The sequence below is a fragment of the Kogia breviceps genome, chromosome 4 (assembly GCF_026419965.1).
Source record: "Kogia breviceps isolate mKogBre1 chromosome 4, mKogBre1 haplotype 1, whole genome shotgun sequence".
NCBI lineage: Eukaryota > Metazoa > Chordata > Mammalia > Artiodactyla > Physeteridae > Kogia > Kogia breviceps.
This window is the reverse complement of record NC_081313.1, coordinates 25,636,844-25,661,508: the sequence shown is the minus strand read 5'-3', so window position 1 is coordinate 25,661,508 and position 24,665 is coordinate 25,636,844. Positions and strand designations below refer to the sequence as shown.

Here is a 24,665-nt window from a genome sequence, read left to right as displayed (position 1 = left end):
GTATTTTTAAAACCGTAATGAGCACCGTATAACTATACGGATTACACAAATCCAGATTCGTCACTTGAATAGATCCTGTCATTTAATATATGTCTGGTCCCTGGACAAGCACTTTTTATTACATTTTCCAAAAAGAGAAATATCAAGGACAACAGGCTAGGGAGCCTCGTTACAAAGGTTTTGAACATCCTTCTACTGGCCGCTCTCTTAACCTAAATGGGGACCACACTTGCTGTCCCAGATAACAAGGTGAGTGTAGGTCTTCATGTGCATTTTTGCCTGACTAGCAGAGATCTGACCTTACAGAGTGAATTAGTACAGCTTCTTACATTTTGTTTTCAATCAGCCACGAATATGTCCGCCCCGGCACAAAGACATAAAATTACATGCTTTCAGCTCTTCCAGTGTTTTATTTACTGCTTGTGTTAAGGTGCAACTTAACACTGTCACACAGTGTGACATGGGGGAGGGGCACAGCTCAAAAGAAAGTTATTTGCATTATTTAATTAAACAAACTGACCACGGTCTACTGTGAGATCTAACACACCGCACAACTATAAATACCATGAATGATTTCTTAACAGGCCATAACTTATACAACCAAATGAATGTTTTTCCTTCTAGAAATATCTCAGGAAAAAATTTTAACGTTGTTTTTAATATGTTCTGAGGAGGACTCATCCAAGAAGACTATTTTTAAGTTTGTCAGTTTGAAAGTACAAATTTGAGCATGCCTATTAAAATCCATCGCCTTATTTTATACTTCCACCTCACGCACATCTCTATCTTTTAGTAATATAGCAGGATTAATATCCAAAATACTCAACAATTGGTATAGTTAGTGCACCAACCTATCAGAACAGACCCGGTGGGAAGGCAGTGCCAGGGCATGCTGGCTGACTATTTGGCAGTGAAATAGATCAAAGGATTCACATGCCTTGAGTAGTCTGGGATATTGACACCATAGTACTACAGATGGAGAACAAATGCTGCCTTGGAGAACTCTTAATCTTAGACTACATGGTAAACTCAGATGAAATGGGGCAGGGACAAGATCACAAACAGTTCAGCAAGAGTTCTTGCCTTCCATCCAGAGGAAAAGCAATCTGAAGGCTTAGGATCTTTTCAGATATTAAAGATTAATTTAAGCTTATTATCCTGCCCATAAAGATATTTTGCAATTATAGCTTATGGCCTCACTTTTCATAATGTCAATACAAGATGACTGCCCACTCAGGACCATGTCCGCCTAACATACATAAATTCACTAAGCAATGTAGGTAAAACCCAAGGTTTTGCTTCTATTTCTTTAATTACATTTGTGTAAACTTCTTTTAATGGATCTATTGCATTTTGTGCTCTTCTGGATCACTGCTCCTCACAATTAACCAGTCAGCTCCACACTTGCTATTTTTTTTCTCGGTACGCGGGCCTCTCACTGTTGTGGCCTCTCCCGTTGTGGAGCACAGGCTCCGGACGCGCAGGCTCAACGGCCATGGCTCACGGGCCCAGCCGCTCCGCGGCACGTGGGACCTTCCCGGACCGGGGCACGAACCCGTGTCCCCTGCGTCGGCAGGCGGACTCTCAACCACTGCGCCACCAGGGAAGCCCCACACTTGCTATTTTGAAAGGCCAGTCTGTTGAACCACTCCTGACATTGAGCTGAGGCTCTCCTTTGCTATGTGCCACTCCACATGGCCTGATGGCCCCAGCCTAAATAATAGACCCACCTACTTGGTGTTTCATACACAGACATTTCTGGGTGTTAAGAATTGATTTCCCCCTGGGACGTCCCTGGTGGTCCAGTGATTAAGACTCTGCGTTTCCACTGCAGGGGACATGGGTTCAATCCCTGGTTGGGGAACTGAGATCCTGCATGCCCTGTGGCTTGGGGAAAAAAAAAAAAAAGGAATTGATTTCCCATCCACTACTTAGTTCTTTATTGGCCTGATTTCAGGTTCTTCCCTCCCCTGGCTTCAGTCTGGGAGTAGGAAGTTTAGAGGCTATTTCAACACAGGATGATGACCAAGATTAAAACAATAATATTACGGCCTTGGATGTAACAATACACTAATGTGTTCTTTATCCTTGTTGTTCTTTATCTTTGTTGTAAAGTCAACAGCAAATAATAGAAGATTTATTATCTACAATCCCCAAACAATCTCCTGCTATATGTATTTACATCATTCCCCCAATTTTGTATTTCTGTTATTGCATTTATGACATCACATTGTAATTATTTGTTCAGACATAGAATTTCCCTTCTAGAATATGGGTTCCTCAAGGGTAAGGTCTGTGTTTTACTGATCTTTTGTCACCTAACTCAGAGCCTGGCATGTCATTCATATGGATTATAAATATAGGTGTGTGTGTGTGCAAGTGACTCAAGTCACCATGGCACTGATTGTGTGCAAGTCATTCATTGATGGTGAACCAATAGGCCTGGCTGCCACTTTCATAAAGGAAGTGGCTCATGCTATGAGGTAAGATTATATAAACAGGGTTTACAATCCTGAAAGAAGACCAGAAGCAAAACTCCCAGAATTAAGTCCCTTAGTCATGACTCCTTAACATTATCAGAGACATGTAACCACTGCAAAGATAAGGACCCAAGTGTTTACAGCATTCCAGAAGCAGCTTCAGCCTTTATTATTATTATCCTAAGAGCCATATGGAGACTATAAAATACCCAATCAGATTTCTGCTACGGACAAAAAATAAGTTACCTTGTTGGACCATTTTAAGATCCACCCCATATGTCCCTGAGGAATTCATTAACTGTTCATGAGTAGAGACTTCTAGGCACCAAGCCACTCCATCTTCTGAATGGTCAGCTTTACTCCCATCTTGTGCCCAGCAATTATTTATGCCTCAGCTTGGTCGCATCTTAATCAGGATTTCCATAAAGCTAGATTATAATAAACAATTCTTAAACATTATCCAACAATGCTTTCTCTAAATTATTTTATGATTTTTGTACCTAAACATCTGCTTTTTTATTTAGGGTGTCTGATTCTCAAGAGTGCAAATTTTTTTTTTTTTTTTTTGTGGTATGCGGGCCTCACTGTTGTGGCCTCTCCCGTTGTGGAGCACAGGCTCCGGACGCTCAGGCTCAGCGGCCATGGCTCACGGGCCCAGCCGCTCCGCGGCATGTGGGATCTTCCCAGACCGGGGCACGAACCCGTGTCCCCTGCATCGGCAGGCGGATTCTCAACCACTGCGCCACCAGGGAAGCCCAAGAGTGCAAATTTTTGTACAAATTTAAAAGTTTGTACTTAACCCCGAGGCCTAAAGCCCTTAACTTTAGGGTTCTTTCTGTCTTGTGTGTCTCTCTGGATTTTTATCCCACTGCAGATGTCACACTTGAAAGAAGTAAGAAGCACGCACTGCCTGGGGTTGAACGGCTGTGTAGGACGCCGTCCTGGCGTCACACTGTTGGGCAGAGAGCCGTATCTGCGCCTAGTCACAGTCAGATCAAAACCCATCACCAGGCATCTACACTCTTCAGATAAGAGAAAACTTCTCTGCTGTTAGCCATTGCTGCCTTTCTCTTCTTTTTAAATCATTAAGCTACATTACATATTCCAAATAACAGGTTTCAACCTAATGATAGCTATTGCATTAAGTAAGGGGAGCGCCAGAGAATTAAAAGGAAAAGTAGACTGAAAACGAAAGGTAATATTTATACCTGAGAATATAACTCTTGGAAGCTGCCCAAGACAAGTTTTTAACCTTACTCAACTCCATGAATAATTTCAAAACACAAAGCAGAGTGCTTGGCACATAGAAGGCCCTGAATAAATATTTGTCCAATGATCGCATGAATACTTTTGCACTTAAAAATATCTCCATATCTACAATTAATTTGCATTAGAGTAAGCATCACTCTTTTTACGGGCATAGACCTACGTGGCCAATTTAGAGATGTTTTATTCTGCACCAACATGTACTACTTGCTAGAAATATCAGAATTCCACATGAGTGGTTTAAAAAGTCTACAAGGTTCTCTTGATTTTCATATATACTTTCTACACGTAGGCTGTCCAACAGAAGTTCCTCCAATGTTGGAAATGTTCTATATCTGCACCATCCGATATGCAGAAGCCACAAGCCACATGTGGCTACTTAGCACTTGAAATGTGGCTAGTGCAACTAAGGATGACCTGAATTCTAAATTTTTTTAACTTTAATTAATTGTAATTTAAGTAGCTGCACATGGCTAGTGGCTTAGAAAGCACACAGCTCTCTAAAAAGATCAGAAGAATAAAATTTGAAACATGGGCAAACACGTTTCAAACAACATTCCTGTAAGTCTTCACCATTTTTGCTCTTCCATGGGGATGATTTGTTCATTTCTCTCTGACTCCCTTTATGGTGATCATTTTTGAACCTTGTAGTTTTAAGGGTGGTAAATGCTCTTCCATCAACCACTCTTTGCTCTTGTGGTTTTTAAACTTGGCTGTGCCTCAGCGTCACCCCAAGAGATGCGATTCAGCAAGTCTGGGGAGGGGACTGGGCATCTGTGTTTTTTAAGCTCCAAAGATGATTCTGATCTGCAGCCAGGCTTGGGAACGACTATTTTACACCAGAGATCCCAAACCGGTACCCCTTGGGCCAAATACACCCTCGAAACATATGTTCATCCCACACAGTGTTTTAAAATGTTTTGAATTAGTTGCCAACTTCTACAAATCATAATTTTTTTTTTTAACCAAAAAAGTGGAGTTGACTAAAGACTGCCCCCTCTTGATATAGAGCATAACTTCTTTGTCTCAGCATTATTTGCCCACCTCATAAAAGCCTAGGTCCCAATAGCATTTGAGTTTGAGACCCCTTCCTTATCTCTATGTAACACTTGCCCAAACAGACAGCAAACCTTTTATATCAATGCACCATTCCCAAGATGGACTACCAATTATTTTATCCATGGGGCTGCCTGTAATCATCTTGGCAGGCTCAAGAATCTTAGCCTACCATCACATAAAAACCCTGAATAAATATCGGGCTGGCCAAAATTTTCTTTGGGGTTTTTCTGTAATATCTTATGAAAAAAAACCCAAACAAAGTTTTTGGCCAACCCATTATGATGAAATTCTCAATTTCAAAGAATGGGTCCCAATCCAGGATCATTAGACCAATCCTGTTCATGGACAAATCATTAAAAGCAGGGAAAGACTGTCTTACTTTTTATTTTTTACATCCCAAACTCTCTCACCTAAGGCACCATACGACCAGCCAACAAGACTGTCAGGGAGGGTATCTTTGTTGTAAATTCCTATCTCTTCGAAAAAAATTTTTTTATAGCTCTCTCATCTTTCACCCAATTTCCCTTTCAGTAGATTTGTATTCAGCCATGATTCTTAATGTTAAAAGCCGTTGATCACAAGTGTGTATCTTTTTTCTTTCTTGAGAATCCTCTACAATCATAGCTAACGAATGAAAATATGTAAACCCAAACGATGAGATAAAAGGTAGACAAGCCATTAGTTAATGAAAACTAGATAGAGGAATGCTAATTAACTTCGAAAGGCAAAGGAAAGCATAGCTTTGCGCACAGGCTCAGTAGTTGTGGCACACGGGCTTAGCTGTTCCATGGCATGTGGGATCTTCCCGGACCAGGGATAGAACCTGTGTCCCCTGCATTGGCAGGCAGACTCTTATCCACTGTGCCACCAGGGAAGCCCATGCTAAGTTATTAATTCTGGCTTCACCACCTGCTAGTCATATGATTTGGGGCAAATTATTTGCTCTCTCAGAGTCTCAGTTTCCTCCTCTCTAAAATGAGATTAATAATACCTTAATTATTATTGAGTTATGAGCACATACAATGTGCTTAATAAATATATTTCATTTTTTGCTTTGAAATTATTAACAAAAATGGAAATTAGTGAAACGCTCATCAAGACTGGTCAAACAGGGAATTCCCTGGTGGTTCAGTGGTTAGGACTCCATGCTTCCACTACAGGGGGCCCAGGTTTGATATCTGGTTGGGGAACTAAGATCCCACATGTCGCGCGGCCCGGCCAAAAAAAAAAAAAAAAAAACTGGGAGTAGGTTGGTGATGATTTTACTTAGTGACATTGTACTAAGAAATCTATTGCAAAGAAAAGAATATTTTCATTTTGATGGGTTTTCATCTCTCTGTTATCCAGTTAAGTCTTATCTTTAAAAACCATACTGTTTCTATCTCTTCCTCAAAATCTCCTCTCTTCTTTCTGCCTCATAAGCCTTACCTGTTAGAAAAGAAAATCGATGAAGTATGTCAGCCATGGTTCCAGCGGGAAGCTGACTTCACCTCAGTTAGTTCCAAAGAAGGGACTTTAATAAGGGAACTCTTTCAGGAAACAAGCACAGGGTATTGAGGCACCCAGAGGCTAGCAATAGCGGGCAGTCATTACCACATCAAGGACAAGAGGGACAAAGGAGAGGAAGAGAATTACTGGACCCCAGTGAGAGCTGAGATGTGGAGGATGAACCACCCAGCAGAATCTCTGGCTGTGGAGGAATGCAGCAACTATCTGAGACTCAGCAAAACTGGAAGGAAGAAAAGAAGAAATAACCCTCCATCCCTTTCTTCTCCCATCTTCAGTTCCCCTTGACTACTGGAAGCCAGTTGTCAAGGGACCCTGAGTGATGCTGCACCTAGTGGTCCATCTCCAGGGACCCAGAGCAAGGTGGAGTGCACCTCCAGGGAGCAAAAGGGAGCAAAAGGAGAATGATCAGCACAGGAAGATTTTAAGAAATATTTGGTGCATTACTTTGGGGGAAATCAAGATGTGTGAAAAGTCTAAACATTCTCAGTGATATAAACTGGCTAAAACAGAAAACTGCAAGCAATCTTGTGAAAAAAATTTTTTTTTCTTCACTTTATCTTTGATGCCTGTTGTATGTAGGAATAGATGAGGAAAGAAATGAAGGCATTTCCAATTAGAAAGCAAGGTTGTTTCATATTGCATGTTCTATGCCTTAAGGTGACTCCTAGTTTATCACCTCAATGATGAAACCAACTGCCACTCAGGGGAAAGAGGCAGGGCAAAATAGTCAGCTCTGAATTAGTGGAACTTACCAGGCTACTGCATCAAGGACTGTTTCCAACGTATGCATGAGTGCAATTTCAGGAAATGTCTCAGCCTTGTGACGGATGTCTCTAAGGATTTGTTTAAAAATTCAGATGCCGCAGATTTGTTTATTTTATGCTGAGAAATCCACTGTGCCTTCAGTTATAAGTTCTAGATGACAGTTTAATATGATCCTGAGAATGAGAGTGTGTATTCCTTGCATTTTACTTAAAGCCTAATGGTATGCCAGGCTGCTTTCCCTTTTGTTAATACTAAAGACTAATCACAGTATGTGATTCAAAATTATGTCCCACTTGGCAAAGCTCTGGCTGACATTTTGGTGCTTTGTATCAGTATAAATATTTATCAAGTCATGTGTCCTATTTCAGGTTGATGACTTTTTCTACTAGGAATCAGTGGATAGGAATTCAGGGGCCTGTGAAACCCTTAAAATTGATTGCAAAATGTTTGGCACACATACATTTTTCTAGGAAGAAGATCTATGGTTTCACAAATACTCCAAAGCTATTCTTTCCTCTGCCTTTCGAAGTTAATTAGCATTCCTCCATCTAGTTTTCATTAACGAATATCTTGTCTACCTTTTATCTCATCGTTTGGGTTTACATAGTTTCATTCATTAGCTATGATTATAGAGGATTCTCAAGAGAGAAAATAGATTTCTTAGTACAATGTCACTAAGTAAAATGGTCACCAACCTACTCCCAGTTATTTTCTTTTTTAATTTTTTAAAAATTAAAAAAAATTTTTTTTTTGGCCGGGCCGCGCAACATGTGGGATCTTAGTTCCCCAACCAGGCATCAAACCTGGGCCCCCTGTAGTGGAAGCATGGAGTCCTAACCACTGAACCACCAGGGAATTCCCTGTTTGACCAGTCTTGATGAGCGTTTCACTAATTTCCATTTTTGTTAATAATTTCAAAGCAAAAAATGAAATATATTTATTAAGCACATTGTATGTGCTCATAACTCAATAATAATTAAGGTATTATTAATCTCATTTTAGAGAGGAGGAAACTGAGACTCTGAGAGAGCAAATAATTTGCCTCAAATCATATGACTAGCAGGTGGTGAAGCCAGAATTAATAACTTAGCATGGGCTTCCCTGGTTGCGCAGTGGATAAGAATCTGCCTGCCAAAAACAACAAAAACAAAAACAAAAACAAATGAAAAAAAAGAATCTGCCTGCCAATGCAGGGGACACAAGTCCTATTCCTGCTCCGGGAAGATCCCACATGCCATGGAGCAACTAAGCCCATGAGCCACAACTACTGAGCCTGCGCTCTAGGGCCCGCGAGCCACAGCTACTGAAGCCCACGTGCCTAGAGCCAGTGCTCTGCAACAAGAGAAGCCACTGAAATGAGAAGCCCGCACACCACAATGAAGAGTAGCCCCTGCTCGCTGCAACTAGAGAAAGCCTGCACGCAGCAACGAAGACCCAATGCAGCCCAAATAAATAAATTTTTAAAAAGGTTTTTTTTTGTTGTTGTTGTTGTTGTTTTTTTTTGTGGTATGCGGGCCTCTCACTGTTGTGGCCTCTCCCATTGCGGAGCACAGGCTCCGGACGTGCAGGCTCAGCGGCCATGGCTCACGGGCCCAGCCGCTCCGCGGCATGTGGGATCTTCCCGGACCAGGGCACGGACCCGCGTCCCCTGCATCGGCAGGCGGATTCTCAACCACTGCATCGCCAGGGAAGCCCCAAAAAAGTTTTTTTAATTAAAAAAAAACCACTTAGCATATATGATTTCATCAAGAAAATTGCTTTCTTATGTTATTGTAAAGCATTTCTCTTTGATTTTACCATAGTCTTAAGATGCTTTTGACTCTCTGCAGAAAAGATCTTATTGTGCCCACATATTTTTCATTAAAAAGATTTGACCACACTTGTTTACAATTTTTTATCTCCCTTGAGATGTCTCTATAGTTACAGTTAATGAATGAAAAATATGTAGACCCAAATAATGAAATAAAAGGTAAAAGGGCCATCAGTTGATGAAAACAAGATAGATGAGATTTAGAAAGGCAGAGAAAGTCATAGCTTTAAGGGCTCCCAAAGGAAAATTGGGACAAGAAGGAAGATTTGACTCATAGAACCCTAGAGAATTCTGGGATCAAAAACTGGACATACATTGGTGGACAAAAATGAGATGTAGGGCTGAAAACAGAACTGAGGGAAAAACAGATGTCTGGTGATTCTTGTTATGCTTATATTTTCAAATGAGGCACTGAAATGATAATTGGGAAATCTGGGTCTGTTATCAGGGTTTGTCATTTTGCCTTCTTTGTGTAGGATGATCAAGAAGGAAATTAGTTATTATTCCTCTTAACCCCACCCCAAGTCATTCTCTCTGAGAATGCCTGCAGCAAGATATCTACCATGTAGTCAAGAAATTAGAGGTTCCTCCCTGGAGAAATTGAACGGTCCTAGAGAAAAGATCTCCACATTTTGGCTTTTGTGCGTTCGCTGCGATGACGCCTCTTGCTCCCACCTGATCACTCTACAGCAAAGTTGACAAACTTGTTTACAAGTGTAGATGGCTTTTCTGTATCCCATTCTTTTTTTTTTTTTTTGAGGTATGTGGGCCTCTCACTCTCTCACTGTTGTGGCCTCTCCCGTTGCGGAGCACAGGCTCCGGACGCGCAGGCTCAGCGGCCATGGCTCACGGGCCCAGCCGCTCCGCGGCATGTGGGATCTTCCCGGACCGGGGCACGAACCCACGTCCCCTGCATCGGCAGGCGGACTCTCAACCACTGCGCCACCAGGGAAGCCCTGTATCCCATTCTTAAATACATACATTTTTGAGGGGACACAATTCAGTCCATAACAATCAGATCCACAAGCTCATTAGTCTTTCAACTATTTATTGTATAAACCACCCCAAAACTTATTGTCTTAGTGGAACAACAATTCAGTATTTCTCATGATTCTACGGGTTGGCCAGGTGGTTCTTCTGCTTCATGCGGTGTTGGTAACAGTTTTGCCAACATTTTCACTAGCACAAGACATGGTTAACCATCCTTCCAGACTTCAATAGTAGTTTCTTCACTAATTTTCCAGCTTCTACTAATAGTCTCCTTGCTACCCTTCCAGCCTCTATCTACTACCCAGTCTCAAGGCCATGACACTTGTATTCAGTTTTTATTATAGCAGCACCTCATTTTTAGTTACGAGTTTCTCTTTCAACTAGTCTTTGTTGTGGAATAAAACACCCCAAAACTTAACAGCTTAAATCAATACCATTTTATGCAGTTCTCTGGGCTGGCTGAGCAGTTCTCTGCTGCTTTCACTTGGGCTCATACACACAGCTGCATTCAGCTGGCAGGTCAGCTGGCAGGGTGCTGAACTTAGCTGGGACAGCTGGGTCTCTCTTTCCATATGCCCTTTTGTCCTGGGCTTCATTATGGTATGGTGGTCTCAAGGCAGCATTCCAAGAGAATGAAGGCAGACACCATATCACTTTATGTGTCCCAAGCTCTGAAACTGGCAAGATGTCACTTCCTCCACATTCTATTGGATAAATCAGAGAGCAAAGCCAGCCCAGATTCAAGAGGTGGCGGAACAGACTCCACCTCTTAATAGAAGGAGCTGCAAATAATTTGTGGCCGTATTTAATTTACCACGGAAAGTTATGCTATGGTCCTAAATAGAAAGACTCAATATCATAAAGATGTCAGTTCTTTCAAATAAGTCTGTACAGCCAATGTCATACCAATCAAAATCCCAACAGGATATTTCAAGAAACTTGATAAGATGTTCCTAAAATTCATATGGAAGAGCAAAGGGCTCAGAATCACTAACACAATTCTGAGGAATGACAGGTCCTCACAGATATCGAGATTTATTATAAAGCTATGGTAACAGCTGTGTATTGGAACAGCAATTTGAGGAGAAATTCATGTGAAGTCCACAAGATATACAGCGTCAATGGATGTACACAACCCAATTAGCTTTATGGAGCAATTTACTTTTATGATTTAATAGTGAAAATATATAAATATAAGATTGTGGAAAGCAAAATTGTTCCCACTTTATTGAGATATAATTGGCATGTAAGTTTAAGGTATGCAACCTATTGATTTGATACGCTTATGTATTGCAAAGTGATGACCACCATAGCCTTAGCTAATACCTCCATCACATAATTACCATTTCTTTTTCGTGGTGAGAACATTTAAGATCTCCTCCCTTAGCAACTTTCAAGTATGTAATACAGTATTATTAACTATAATCACCAAGCTGTACATTAGATCTCCAGAACTTACTCATCTTATAACTGGAAGTTTGTACTCTTTGACTGACACCTCCCCATTTCCCCCACCCCTAACCCCTAGCCCCTGATAACCTCTGTTCTATTCACTGTTTCTATGAGTTTGGCTTTTTAAGATTCCACACATAAGTGATATCATACAGTATTTGTCTTTCTTTGTCTGACTCATGTCACTTAGCATAATGCCAGCAAAAAAATTGTTAAGGTATGCATCTAGATTGAGCTTTACCGAAAAATACCCTAATAGGTACAGCTTTTTACTTTTGGTGAGTTAAGAATATAGAAGAGGGCTTCCCTGGTGGCGCAGTGGTTGAGAGTCCGCCTGCCGATGCAGGGGACACGGGTTCGTGCCCCGGTCCAGGAAGATCCCACATGCCGCGGAGCAGCTGGGCCCGTGAGCCATGGCAGCTGAGCCTGCACTTCCGGAGCCTGTGCTCCGCAACGGGAGAGGCCACAGCAGTGAGAGGCCGGCGTACTGAAAAAAAAAAAAAAAAAAGAATATAGAAGAATTTGTACTTGTGGAAAAACTTAAACGCAAGAAATGCTAATGATGTGCTTTTGAAGCTGGAGGGAGGGGCTTCCCTGGTGGTCCAGTGGTAAAGAATCCGCCTTCCAATGCAGGGGACGGGGGTTCAAGCCCTGGTCAGGGCCCTGAGATCCCACATGCTGTGGGGAAACGAATCCCACATGCCACAACTACTGAGCTCACTCACCTCAACTAGAGAAGAGAAAATCCTCATGCTGCAACTAGAGAGAAGCCCGTGCACCAAAACGAAGATCCCGTGTGCCACAGATAAGACCCGATGCAGCCATAAAAATAAAATAAATAAAATTAAAGAAAAAGAAGCTGGAGGTAGTTTCAAGAAAAGATACATGCACCTCAATGTTCATAGCAGCACTATTTACAATAGCCAAGACATGGAAGCAACCTAAATGTTCATTGACAGACGAATGGATAAAGAAGATGTGGTACAAATATACAATGGAATACTACTCAGCCATAAAAAAGGATGAAATAATGCCATTTGCAGCAACATGGATGGACCTAGAAATTATCGTACTAAGTAAAGTAAGCCAGACAAAGACAAATATATTGCTTATATGTGGAATCTAAAAAAAATGATACAAATGAAGTTATTTACAAAACAGAAATAGACCCACAGACATAGAAAACAAACTTATGGTTAACAAAGGGGAAAGGGGAGGGGGATAAATTAGGAGGTTGGTATTAACATATACACACTTTTTTTTTATACACACTTTTATATATAAAATAGAAAATGAACAAGGACCTACTGTATAGCACAGGGAACTATACTCAATATTTTTTAATAACCTATAAGGGAAGAGAATCTGAAAAGAATAGATAGATATACGTATAACTGAATCACTATGCTGTACACCTGAACCTCATGCAACATTGTAAATCAAACTGTGCTTCAATAACAAAAATCCAAAGCCTATTACAGTGAGAATGGCAACTCTCTTGAACTCAAGAAGGAATGAAATGTCAATAGGCGGTAAAACTTTTTCTCCTAAACCTAAACAGAAAGGTCTCTCATACCAGCAGCTTCCTGCACGTACACACCCACAACAGGAAAAGCCACCCACCACTTCATAAAACAAAAGCCAATTATAGTGTGGGAAGTACCAACTGCAGAAAACCAGAAGTCCCTGGAGGAAAAAACGACTGGTTGCGGTGAGAGAAAGGAGGACGCTCGGCTCTGCGCAGGGTCACTTGGTGAAGGCGGCCACCACTGCCCACAGCACCTCGTTGGTGCTGGCCTTCAGACACTCCGCCTCGGGGTCTAAGTCCAGGAGCTGCCGCACCCGCTTGGTGGCTAAATAGTACTGCTCGTCCAGGAGGGGCGCGAACGCGTTCTCCAGGACATCCGAGGCGTGGGCCAGGTAGATGAGGGCCAGCAGGCGCTTGTCCATGCGGTGAGGGTCGTTCACCCATTTGTCGAGAACGGCTTCCTGCACCTTCTTGATGAGGCGCTGCTTAATGTTGTTGTTGGTGAGGGGATGTGTTGTCATGTCAAAGAGAAGGAAGTTCTGTTTCTCGGTTGTCAATACGCTCTTTTTCTACCAGGTTTTAAGCTAATCGTTCCTGCACATTTCTTAATTGATAATGCAGTTTTAATGAATTCCATGTCTCACCTAAACAAAAGCATTTAAAAGCTAGAGAAGAATTTCAGCTATTATTTTTTTTTTTGTACTCTTAATAGGAATAGCAAAATGTGTTCATTGTAGCTGGTTTGCTTCTGGAGAAGTGGAATACAATAAGTGTTCTAGGACGGTCTGTGTTCTCAGAACGTAAACTTCTCGTGGGACAGGAATCATATTTTATTAATCTCTGTAGCCCGGCACCAGGTATATTTCCTGGAACACAGAACTTGCTCAATAAGCATTTGGAAAAGAGAATGAATAAAGTATTCAAATACACGAATTAGAACAGATTGCTAATGGTTTTGGTGTGAGGTAGATATGAGTCAAACTGTAAAATGATAATTCCTGGTACATTTCTATCAGCATAAAGTTGTCAATAAGTAGCCAAAGTATAAATTAGAGGTTCAGTTATTTTTATTTTTTAAATAAATTTTTAAAAGGAATAATTTTAGATTTATAGAAAAGTTGCAAAGATAGTAAAGCATTTCCACATGCCCCACTGCTGTTTCCCCATTAATGCAGCACATTTGTCACAATGAATGAACATCGATACATTAATATTAACGAAAGTCCATTCACTATTCAGATTTCCTTGGTTTTGGCCTGATGTTCTTTTTCTGTTCCAGGATGCCACCCAGGTTATTATGTTACCTTTATTTGTCATATTTTCTTAGGCTCCTCCTGGTGGTAACAGTTCTCCAATCTTCCCTTGCTTTTTTTTTTTTTTTTTTTTTTTTTTGGTGGTACGTGGGCCTCTCACTGTTGTGGCCTCTCCCATTGTGGAGCACAGGCTCTGGACGCACAGGCTCAGCAGCCATGGCTCACAGGCCCAGCCGCTCCGCGGCATGTGGGATCTTCCCGGACCGGGGCACAAACCCGTGTCCCCTGCATTGGCAGGCGGATTCTCAACCACTGCGCCACCAGGGAAGCCCTTCCCTTGCTTTTGATGACCTTGACAGTTTTGAGAAGTAGTGGTCTTGTACTTTGTCGATTGTCCCTTTACTGGGATTTATCTGATGTTTTTCTCACGATGAGACTGAGGTTACAGGTTTGGGGGAGTGAGACCACAAAGGGTGCATACGATCAGCATGATTTTATCACTGTTGATGTTGACCTTGATCACCAGGCTGTGGGAGGGTTCCTCAGGTATCTCCAATATAAAGCTATTCCTCCCTCACCCCTTGCTGTTCTGTACTCTCGGATGGAAGTCACTATGCGCAGCTCACATTTAAAGAGTGGTGGGTTATTCAGTACTTCCTTGAGAGTGAGGTATTTACATAAATTATGTGGAACTGGAAGTTGTATTTTTCATTAAAGAATTAAATTGAGATTCTCAATAAAGATGGCTGGTTGAATAAATATTCTCTTCCTGATGAAAATGCTATGAAAATAAGAGTAAAAGGATTTCTATAGAAGCACAAACCCATAATAATAACAGGAAAGAACAAAATAGCAGTAAAATTTCGGATACTGCAAAGTAGATGAAAAAGTGGTAGGTGGATTAGTGGATCCAAGAAAGCTAATCCCAAACTGGCAGTGGGCAGAGCAGGGAGGTAGCCTACTTTACATGGCAGAAGCCCAGAGGCTCAGAAATTGGCACCAGATAGCTGGGGGAATGGTGGTGGGGGGAAAAGATAATGGTAGGGCTAAGAATAGAAAGACTGTTTGAAAGTCTATTTTAAAAGCATCTCCAGATCTCCTTCTCTACTCTGTGCAGTAGAAGATAATAAAACAGAGCATCTCTGGACTCAGGGACACCAGGCACAGCTGAAGGAGGCAGGGATCTCCCACTGAAAACAGGGGGGTTAAGTAAGAGTTTATGTCCTAGAATTTGGGACATTTCAGCCTTTTCCCTCCTCTCGACTCCGGGAATACTGGAAGCTAGGATTATACCCTCCAGCCAAGACATTGGAAGAGCCTTTTCTGGAAAATACCACCAACCCAAGAGAAAAGGATGAAAAACACTGATATGAAGATTCCCCCAAAGAATTACAAAGAAGCCCCCACTTCACCACCGCCCACCATGCACACATACATCTTCCAAGTAACTTATTTGGCCTCTTTTTCCAAATATGAGCAGACTGCTAGAGAATGTCATACATTTGGGAAAAATTCTCTAATGTGAAACACAGAGTACAAAATAAAATATTAAAATAACAAAAAGATGTTTCTAATTCCTCCAAAGTGGAAACTACACAAATGTCTAGTCAACTGGTGAATGTCAAAACAAAATGTGGTACATCAGCACAAGGGAATACTCTGCAACGATAAAGAGGAATGAACTCCTGATGCTGCAACAAGGATGGCCTTCAAAAACAGCAAGTGAAGTGAAAAAGCAGACACAGAAGAACATATACTTTATGATTCTATTTATATGAAATGCCTAGAAAATGCAAATGGGTAGATACAGAAAGCAGATTATTGGCTGATTGGGACTAGGGTTAGGAATGGAGATGAACTGCAAACGGGCACCAGAGACCTTTCTGGGGGTGATGGAAATGTTCTAAAACTGGACTGCAGTGATGGTTGACTGACTCAATAAATATACTAAACATCAGTGAATTAGACACTCACAATAGGTGAATTTTATGGCAAACAAATTATACCTCCAATAAACCTGTTTTTTAAAAAAAGGAACTCAGAGGACACTGAAACTATGGAGGGAGAAGAAAAATGTGGAAAAAAAAGGCATTACTGTTCTCAGAGAAATAAGAGAGAATATTGTATCCATAAAACAGGAACAAAATGGTAGTTTTAAAAAGAAGAATATTCAGAGAACAACAACAACAAAAATACTAGGAAAATAAAGATTGGATGGCAGAAATGGAAAACCCAGTAGAAAAGTAGGGGATATAGTTAGGGAATCCAAAACTTAGGGCAAAATGGCAAATAATTAGACAATAAGAGAGAAAACTTAAGAAATTAGTTGGTCAATCCAGGGGGCCCAACAACTAAATAATAGGAGCTCCAGAAAGGGTGAACAGAAGAGAATGATGAAGAAAAGTGTTGGACTTCCCTGGTGGTGGAGTGGTTAAGAATCCTCCTGCCAATGCAGGGGACACGGGTTCGAGCCCTGGTCTGGGAAGATCCCACGTGCAGCAGAGCAACTAGGCCCGTGAGCCACAACTACTGAGCCTGCGCATCTGGAGCTTGTGCTACATAACAAGAGAGGCCGCAACAGTGAGAGGCCTGTGCACCGCAATGAAGAGTGGCCCCCACTCGCCACAACTAGAGAAAGCCCTCGCACAGAAACAAAGACCCAACACAGCCAAAAATAAATAAATAAATAAATTTATTTTTAAAAAAAGAAAGTAAAATCAGAGAAAATATCTAAAAAAGTTGAAATTGATTACTTGGCAGATGATGGGAGTAGAAAGGTAAAGAAAAGAGACTGCTGTTTTATAAAAGTTACTTTTAGCAATATTTGATCTTTTATACTATTCAAACAGCACTTTGATAAAAATAAAAGTTGACTAAAAATGACATGTCATTTTACTGAATGCAAAAAAATGTATAAAGTTATACAATAACAAGAAACAGGAAACTTCAAATTATGGTATTAATACTCAATTTAATATACATAAAATTTTATTTAATCATATGAATTATACCAAAAAGACACAATTTAGAAAAGCAATTTTGCAATTTATGATTTGCTTTATAAAACTGGAGTTTTAAAATTATGATAATTAATTCATGAAAAGTTGAGGATTTGATTCTTGCTTTCTGAAGTTTATTAATATTTAAAGCCTGAGTCTGTTTTTGAAGTATAAAGAGCTTTATCAAATTAAAGAGTGGCAAATCATTCCTCTTTGAAGAAAAACATTACAATTTGCATTCAAATTCCTTATCTTTTTCAAAGAGGAAAGACAGCATTTATTTTAGGCCTCATTATATTTACTATCCTGAGTCTGTAAATGGAAATTATACCCAAATGATGAATGTAATCCTGATTACTTTTTTCTTCTGGGTTAAACATAAGTTCACACACCCATACTTAAATATTAAGAAATCAGCAACAGTGATTTTACCCATCTGCAATCTAAGCCCAATGATGGGACAGCCTCCCCGCCTCCCTTCCTTCCAGAAGCGTTTACTTTGTTCCTAGTATTGGCTGGGTGTTGAGGATACAAAAAAGAATAAAATATGATCTTCTTCTACAGAGAAATTACAAGCTAGTGCCACTTTATACAACTAACCGTAAACCAACATAGAAAGGGTGAGAGGAACAAAGTTCTACAAGAATAGAGAGGAATCAGAATTTACAGGGTGTCTGGAGACAGTATACTGGAAGACACTCTCCAAAGAGTACACTTTCTCTCTTTGACTTGGAGAGCTGGACAAGCCAAGGGAGAGGCCTAATGCCCTGGGACAGAGGGGTCAGCAAGCGTAAAGCATCCAAGGCCACGCAGGTACAGTGAAACGCAGACTACCTGGAAACCCCACCTCCCAAGATGGTCCACCTGTGGTCCCGGTTACCCTGACTACACACTCCCCCAAAGTCACCCACACAACACCACGAGGAGGAGAGACACACTGGGGTGTTTCATTAGAACCGGACATTCCTGGGTGGAGGGCAGGTGGGGGAGGGAGGGTGCTCTAGAGAACAAGCCATGCCTGTTTCATTTCTAGCACAAAGAAGAATGCATTGTAAGTTCATTCGAACAAATGACTGCTCTATGAATAGTGCTAAATTTAAACTTCTTGGACAAAAGGATTTTCCTCAGGTTCCAGATGACTCAGGTTAATGTGAGAAAAGACCTGACAAACAATTTATACATGCAAATTGGACGTGAGATGTTCTTTTGTTTAACAGTTATTTATCGGGCATCTGCTATGGGCTGCCGTCAGTGTTCAAGGCACCAAGAACAAAAAAGTCCTCACACTTGTGACCCATATTCTAGTGACTTCTATTCATTTATAGTTCATCTTTCTGAATTAAAAAAAAGAAAAATCATTGCCAGAAATCAACTTAAAAATTCATGAAAAACAACAAGCATTAACTGTATAGCACAGGGAACTATATTCAATATCTTGTAAAAACCTATAATGGAAAAGAATCGAAAAAAGAATATAGATATATATATATGACTGAATCATTTTGCTGTTCAGCTGAAACTAATACAATATTGTAAATCGACTACATGTCAATTAAAAAAACTTCATGAAGGCCAATTTAAGGGACTTACTAACAATACTGAAGAAGACTTAGATACAGATGTGACAAAATGATTTTAAAACCTGTATTAGAAGAAAATTGTGTCATTGCCCTTTATACCATAAAACTGAAAGGACTTCTATGATAAATATGGTAGTCTAGTGCCACCCTGTGTTCAAATTACTCAATTACAATGTGATTTAATAGTAAAGATTCTGTACTGTATTCATTTCCTATTTTTCCTATTGCAGCTGTAACAAATTGCCACAAATTTAATGCCTTTAAAACAACACAAATTCATTATTTTATAATCCTGTAGGTCATAAGGGTGTAATGGATCGCAATGGGCTAACATCAAGGTATCAGCAGGCCTGTGTTCCTTCAAGATCTTAGAGAAGAATCTGTTTTCTTACATTTTCCACCTCCTAGAGGCGGCCTGAATTCCTTAGCTGGTGGCTCCCTACTATGCTTGGAGCCAGCAATGGCTAGTTGAGTCTTCTCGTGGTGAATCACTCTGACACTGCCTCTCCTCTTTCACTTATAAGGACCCTTGTTATTACATAGGCCCCACCTGAATAATCAAGGATAATCGCCCCATCTCAAAATCAGTTAATCAGCAAACAATTCCACCTGCTACCTTATTTCTCCCTTACCATGTAACAGAAAATATTCACAGGTTTGGGGGATTACAATACACACATCTTTGGGAAGGGGGCATTACTCCGCCTACCACAGAGTCTGTTGGGTTTTTTTTCTGGGGGCAAATATGCTACTTCTTATGCTTCAATCAAATGGTAAAGATATTAAATTAAACTGGGGGGTTCTTGGACTTTATTTGGAACTTGGAATTGATGAAAAACAACAAAATAATATTTTACCAATGTCTATGACACAAACCAAGCATTTAGAAACCACGCCTATCCCGTGAATATTTACTTTACTAATTAGCTTTACTAATCTTAGCTAGAAAGACCCAAATTAAATATAAAAATAGTGTTAAATTCTCCCATAAGGTTAACAACTGATATCTCAGCAGAAACTCTACAAGCCAGAAGGGAGTGGCATGATATATTTAAAGTGATGAAAGGGAAGAACCTACAACCAAGATTATTCTACCCGACATGGATCTCATTCAGATTCGATGGAGAAATCAAAAGCTTTACAGACAAGCAAAAGCTAAGAGAATTCAGCACCACCAAACCAGCTCTACAACAAATGCTAAAGGAACTTCTCTAAGTGGGAAACACATGAGAAGAAAAGGACCTACAAAAACAAACCCAAAACAATTAAGAGATGGTAATAGGAATATAAATATTGATAATTACCTTAAATGTGAAGGAATTAAATGCTCCAACCAAAAGACCCAGGCTTGCTAAATGGATACAAAAACAAGACCCATATATCTGCTGTCTACAAGAGAACCACTTTGGACCTAGGGAAACATACAGACTGAAAGTGAGGGGATGGAAAAAGAAATTCCATGGAAATGGAAATCAAAAGAAAGCTGGAATAGCAACACTCATATCAGATAAAATAGACTTTAAAATAAAGAATGTTAGAATTTGGACACTACATAATGATCAAGGGATCAATCCCAGGAGAAGATTTAACAATTATAAATATATATGCACCCAACATAGGAGCACCTCAATACATAAGGCATATGTTAACAGCTATAAAAGAAGAAATCAACACTAACACAATAATAGTAGGAGACTTTCACATCTCACTTAACACCAATAGACAGATCATCCAGACAGAAAATACAGAAACACAAGCTTTAAATGACACAATAGACCAGATAGATTTAATTGATATTTATAGGACATTCCATCCGAAAACAGCAGATTACACTTTCTTCTCAAGTGCACACGGAACATTCTCCAGGATACATCACATCTTGGGTCACAAATCAAGCCTTGGTAAACTTAATAAAATTGAAATCATATCAAGCAACTTTTCCGACCACAACGCTACGAGATTAGAAATAAATTACAGGTTAAAAAATGTAAAAAACACAAGCACATGGAGGCTAAACAATACATTACTAAATAATCAAGAGATCACTGAAGAAATCAAAGAGAAAATAAAAAAATACCTAGAGACAAATGACAATGAAAACACAAAGATCCAAAACCTATGGGATGCAGCAAAAGGAGTTCTAAGAGGGAAGTTTATAGCTATACAAGCCTACCTCAAGAAACAAGAAAAACCTGAAATAAACAATCTAACCTTTCACCTAAAGGAACTAGAGAAAGAAGAACAAACAAAACCAAAACCCAAAGTTAGCAGAAGGAAAGAAATCATAAAGATCAGAGCAGAAATAAATGAAATAGAAACAAAGAAAACAATAGCAAAGATCAATAAAACTAAAAGCAAGTCTTTGAGAATATAAACAAAACTGATAAACCTTTAGGCAGACTCATCAAGAAATAGAGGGAGAGGACTCAAATCAACAAAATTAGAAATGAAAGAGGAGATGTTACAACAGACACCGCAGAAATACAAATCATCATAAGAGACTACTACAAGCAACTCTATGCCAATAAAATGGACAACCTGGAAGAAATGGAAAAATCATTAGAAAGGTATAACCTTCTAAGATGGAAACAGGAAGAAATAGAAAATATGAACAGACAAATCACAAGAAATGAAATTGAAACTCTGATTAAAAATCTTCCAACAAACAAAGTCCAGGAACAGATGGCTTCACAGGTGAATTCTATCAAACATTTAGAGGAGAGTTAACAGCCATCCTTCTCAAACTCTTCCAAAAGATTGCAGAGGAAGGTACACTCCCAAACTCATTCTACGAGGCCACCATCACCCTGATACCAAAACCAAAGATACTACAAAAAAAGAAAATTATAGACCAATATCACTGATGAATATAGATGCAAAAATCCTCAACAAAATACTAGCAAACATAATCCAACAACACATTAAAAGGATGATACACCATGATCAAGTGGGATTTATCTCAGGGATGCAAGGACTCTCCAATATACACAAATCAATCAATGTGATATACCATATTAACAAATTGAAGAATAAATACCATATGATCATCTCAATAGATGCAGAAAAAGCTTTTGACAAAATTCAACACCCATTTATGATAAAAAGTCTCCAGAAAGTGGCCATAGAGGGAATCTACCTCCTCATAATAAAGGCCATATATGACAAACCTGCAGCAAACATCATTCTCAATAGTGAAAAACTGAAAGCATTTTCTCTGAGCTCAGGAAGAAGACAAGCAAGTCCACTCTCGCCACTATTAGTTAACAGAGTTTTGGAAGTCCTAGCCATGGCAATCAGAGAAGAAAAAGAAATAAAAAGGAATCCAGATTGGAAAAAAAGAAGTAAAACTGTCACTGTTTGCAGATGACATGATACTATACATAGAGAAGCCTGAAGATGCCACCAGAAAACTACTAGAGTTAATCAATGAATTTGGTAAAGCTGCAGGATACAAAATTAATGCACAGAAATCTCTTGCATTCCTATACACTAACAATGAAAGATCAGAAAGAGAAATTAAGGAAATAATCACATTCACCACTGTAGCAAAAAGAATAAAATACCTAGGAATAAACCCACCTAAGGAGGTAAAAGACCTGTACTCAGGAAACTATAAGACACTGATGAAAGAAATCAAAGATGACACAAACAGATGGAGAGATATACCATGTTCTTGGCTTGGAAGAATCAATATTGTGAAAATGACTACACTACACAAAGCAATCTACATATTCAATGCAATCCCTATCAAATTACCAATGGCATTTTTTACAGAACTAGAACAAAAAATCTTAAAATTTGTATGGAGACACAAAGGACCCCGAATAGCCAAAGCAATCTTGAGGGAAAAAAACGGAGCTGGAGGAATCAGACTCCCTGACTTCAGACTACAGTACAAACCTACAGCAATCAAGACAATATGGTAATATGGTACTGGCACAAAAACAGAAATATAGATCAATGGAACAGGATAGAAAGCCCAGAGATAAACCCACACACCTATGGTCAACTAATCTATGACAAAGGAGGCAAGGATATACAATAGAGAAAAGACAGTCTCTTCAATAAGCAGTGCTGGGAAAACTGGAGAGCCACATGTAAAAGAATGAAATTAGAACACTCTCTCACACCATACACAAAAATAAACTCAAAATGGATTAGAGAACTAAATGTAAGACTGGACACTATAAAACTCTTAGAGGAAAACATAGGAAGAACACTCATTGACATAAATCACAGCAAGATCTTTTTTGACCCACCTCCCAGAGTAATGGAAATAAAAACAAAAATAAATAAATGGGACCTAATGAAACTTAAAAGCTTTTGCACAGAAAAGGAAACTATAAACAAGACTAAAAGACAACCCTCAGAATGGGAGAAAATATTTGCAAACAAATCAACGGACAAAGGATTAATCTCCAAAATACATAAACAGCTCAGGCAGCTCAATATCAAAAAAACAGACAACCCAATCAAAAAATGGGCAGAAGACCTAAATAGACATTTCTCCAAAGAAGATATACAGATGGCCAAGAGGCACTTGAAAAGCTGCTCAACATCACTAATCATTAGAGAAATGCAAATCAAAACTACAATGAGGTATCACCTCACACCAGTTAGAATGAGCACCATCAGAAAATCTACAAACAACAAATGCTGGAGAGGGTGTGGAGAAAAGGGAACCCTCTTGCACTGTTGGTGGGAATGTAAGTTGATACAGCCACTATGGAGAACAGTATGGAGTTTACTTAAAAAACTAAAAACAGAATTACCATATGACCCAGCAATCTCACTACTGGGCATATACCCTGAGAAAACCATAATTCAAAGACACATGAACCCCAATGTTCATTGCAGCACTATTTACAATAGTCAGGTCATGGAAGCAACCTAAATGTCCATTGACAGATGAATGGATAAAGAAGATGTGGTACATATATACAATGGAATATTACTCAGCCATAAAAAGGAATGAAATTGGGTCATTTGTAGAGATGTGGATGGACCTAGAGATTGTCCTACAGAGTGAAGTAAGTCAGAAAGAGAACAATAAATATCATATATTAACACATATATGTGGAATCTAGAAAAATGGTACAGATGAACCTATTTCCAAGGCAGGAATAGAGACACAGATGTAGAGAACAAACATATGGACAGCAAGGGGGGAAAGGAGGATGAGGGCTGGGATGAATTGTGAGACTGGGATTGCATATATACACTAATATGTATAAAATAGATAACTAATAAGAACCTGCTGTGTAAATAATAAAATAAAATAAAAATTTTTTAAAAAGAATGAACTATGAACATTTTCTCACACCACATACAAAAATAAACTCAAAATGGAAAAAAGAAACCTGTTAAATTAACCTTAAATTACTTCAAATTGACAAAGGCAGGTGTAAGTCCAAATATTGCTTGATAATACACAAAAGTATAAAAGTAGAGGGTCTTTGTTTACAGAGCAATAGGTTTTGTTCGAAAACTGGCCAGAATTAAGCTCATAAATCTGAAAAATAGAAACCTCAGGGGGCTTACCTGGCAGTCCAGTAGTTAAGACTCCACGCTTTTGCTGCAGGGGGCACTGGTTCGATCCCTGGTCAGGGAACTAAGATCCTGCATAGCTGCAGGGTGCAGCCAAAAAACAAAAACAGAAACAAAAACTCTGAAGGGATTAAAGGAGGAGAGAAAAGAGAAAGAGAATAGGTAGATTGTGGTTCTTTACACGTACCTACCTCTCCATTACTGTAGCAGGTGAGCACCCCACTTTTTATAGGTCATTTTCCAGCAAGGGCAAGAGAGACTGCTCTGCACCCACCAGGTTTCAATGGGCCGCTCCTGGAGTGGCTTTCAGAGTCACTGGATGATCCGGAGTCAGAGGATGATGTAGGTAGGGTATGCTAATCAAGCATCGAAGGAAAATCAACAAGATACAATGCCTGGGTTTTCAGCACGGTTCTGCCAGCCTTCT

At 39.7% G+C, this 24,665-nt stretch overlaps 1 protein-coding gene and 1 long non-coding RNA gene across 2 annotated transcripts; both read right to left on the bottom strand.

The window, feature by feature from the left end:
• Positions 1-13,022: 13,022 nt before the first annotated feature.
• Positions 13,023-13,415, bottom strand: LOC131754829 (Golgi phosphoprotein 3-like). Its single transcript, XM_059060850.2, has one exon. The coding sequence runs from the start codon at positions 13,378-13,380 to the stop codon at positions 13,078-13,080; it is 303 nt and encodes a 100-aa protein (XP_058916833.1). The 5' UTR covers positions 13,381-13,415; the 3' UTR covers positions 13,023-13,077.
• Positions 13,416-14,863: 1,448 nt separating this feature from the next.
• LOC131754832 (uncharacterized) lies at positions 14,864-24,642 on the bottom strand. Its single transcript, XR_010840094.1, has 3 exons — positions 24,430-24,642; positions 24,233-24,318; positions 14,864-14,893 (listed from the first exon to the last, which is right to left on the bottom strand). It is a non-coding gene; the product is annotated as an uncharacterized lncRNA (long non-coding RNA).
• Between the last annotated feature and the right edge of the window lie 23 nt (positions 24,643-24,665).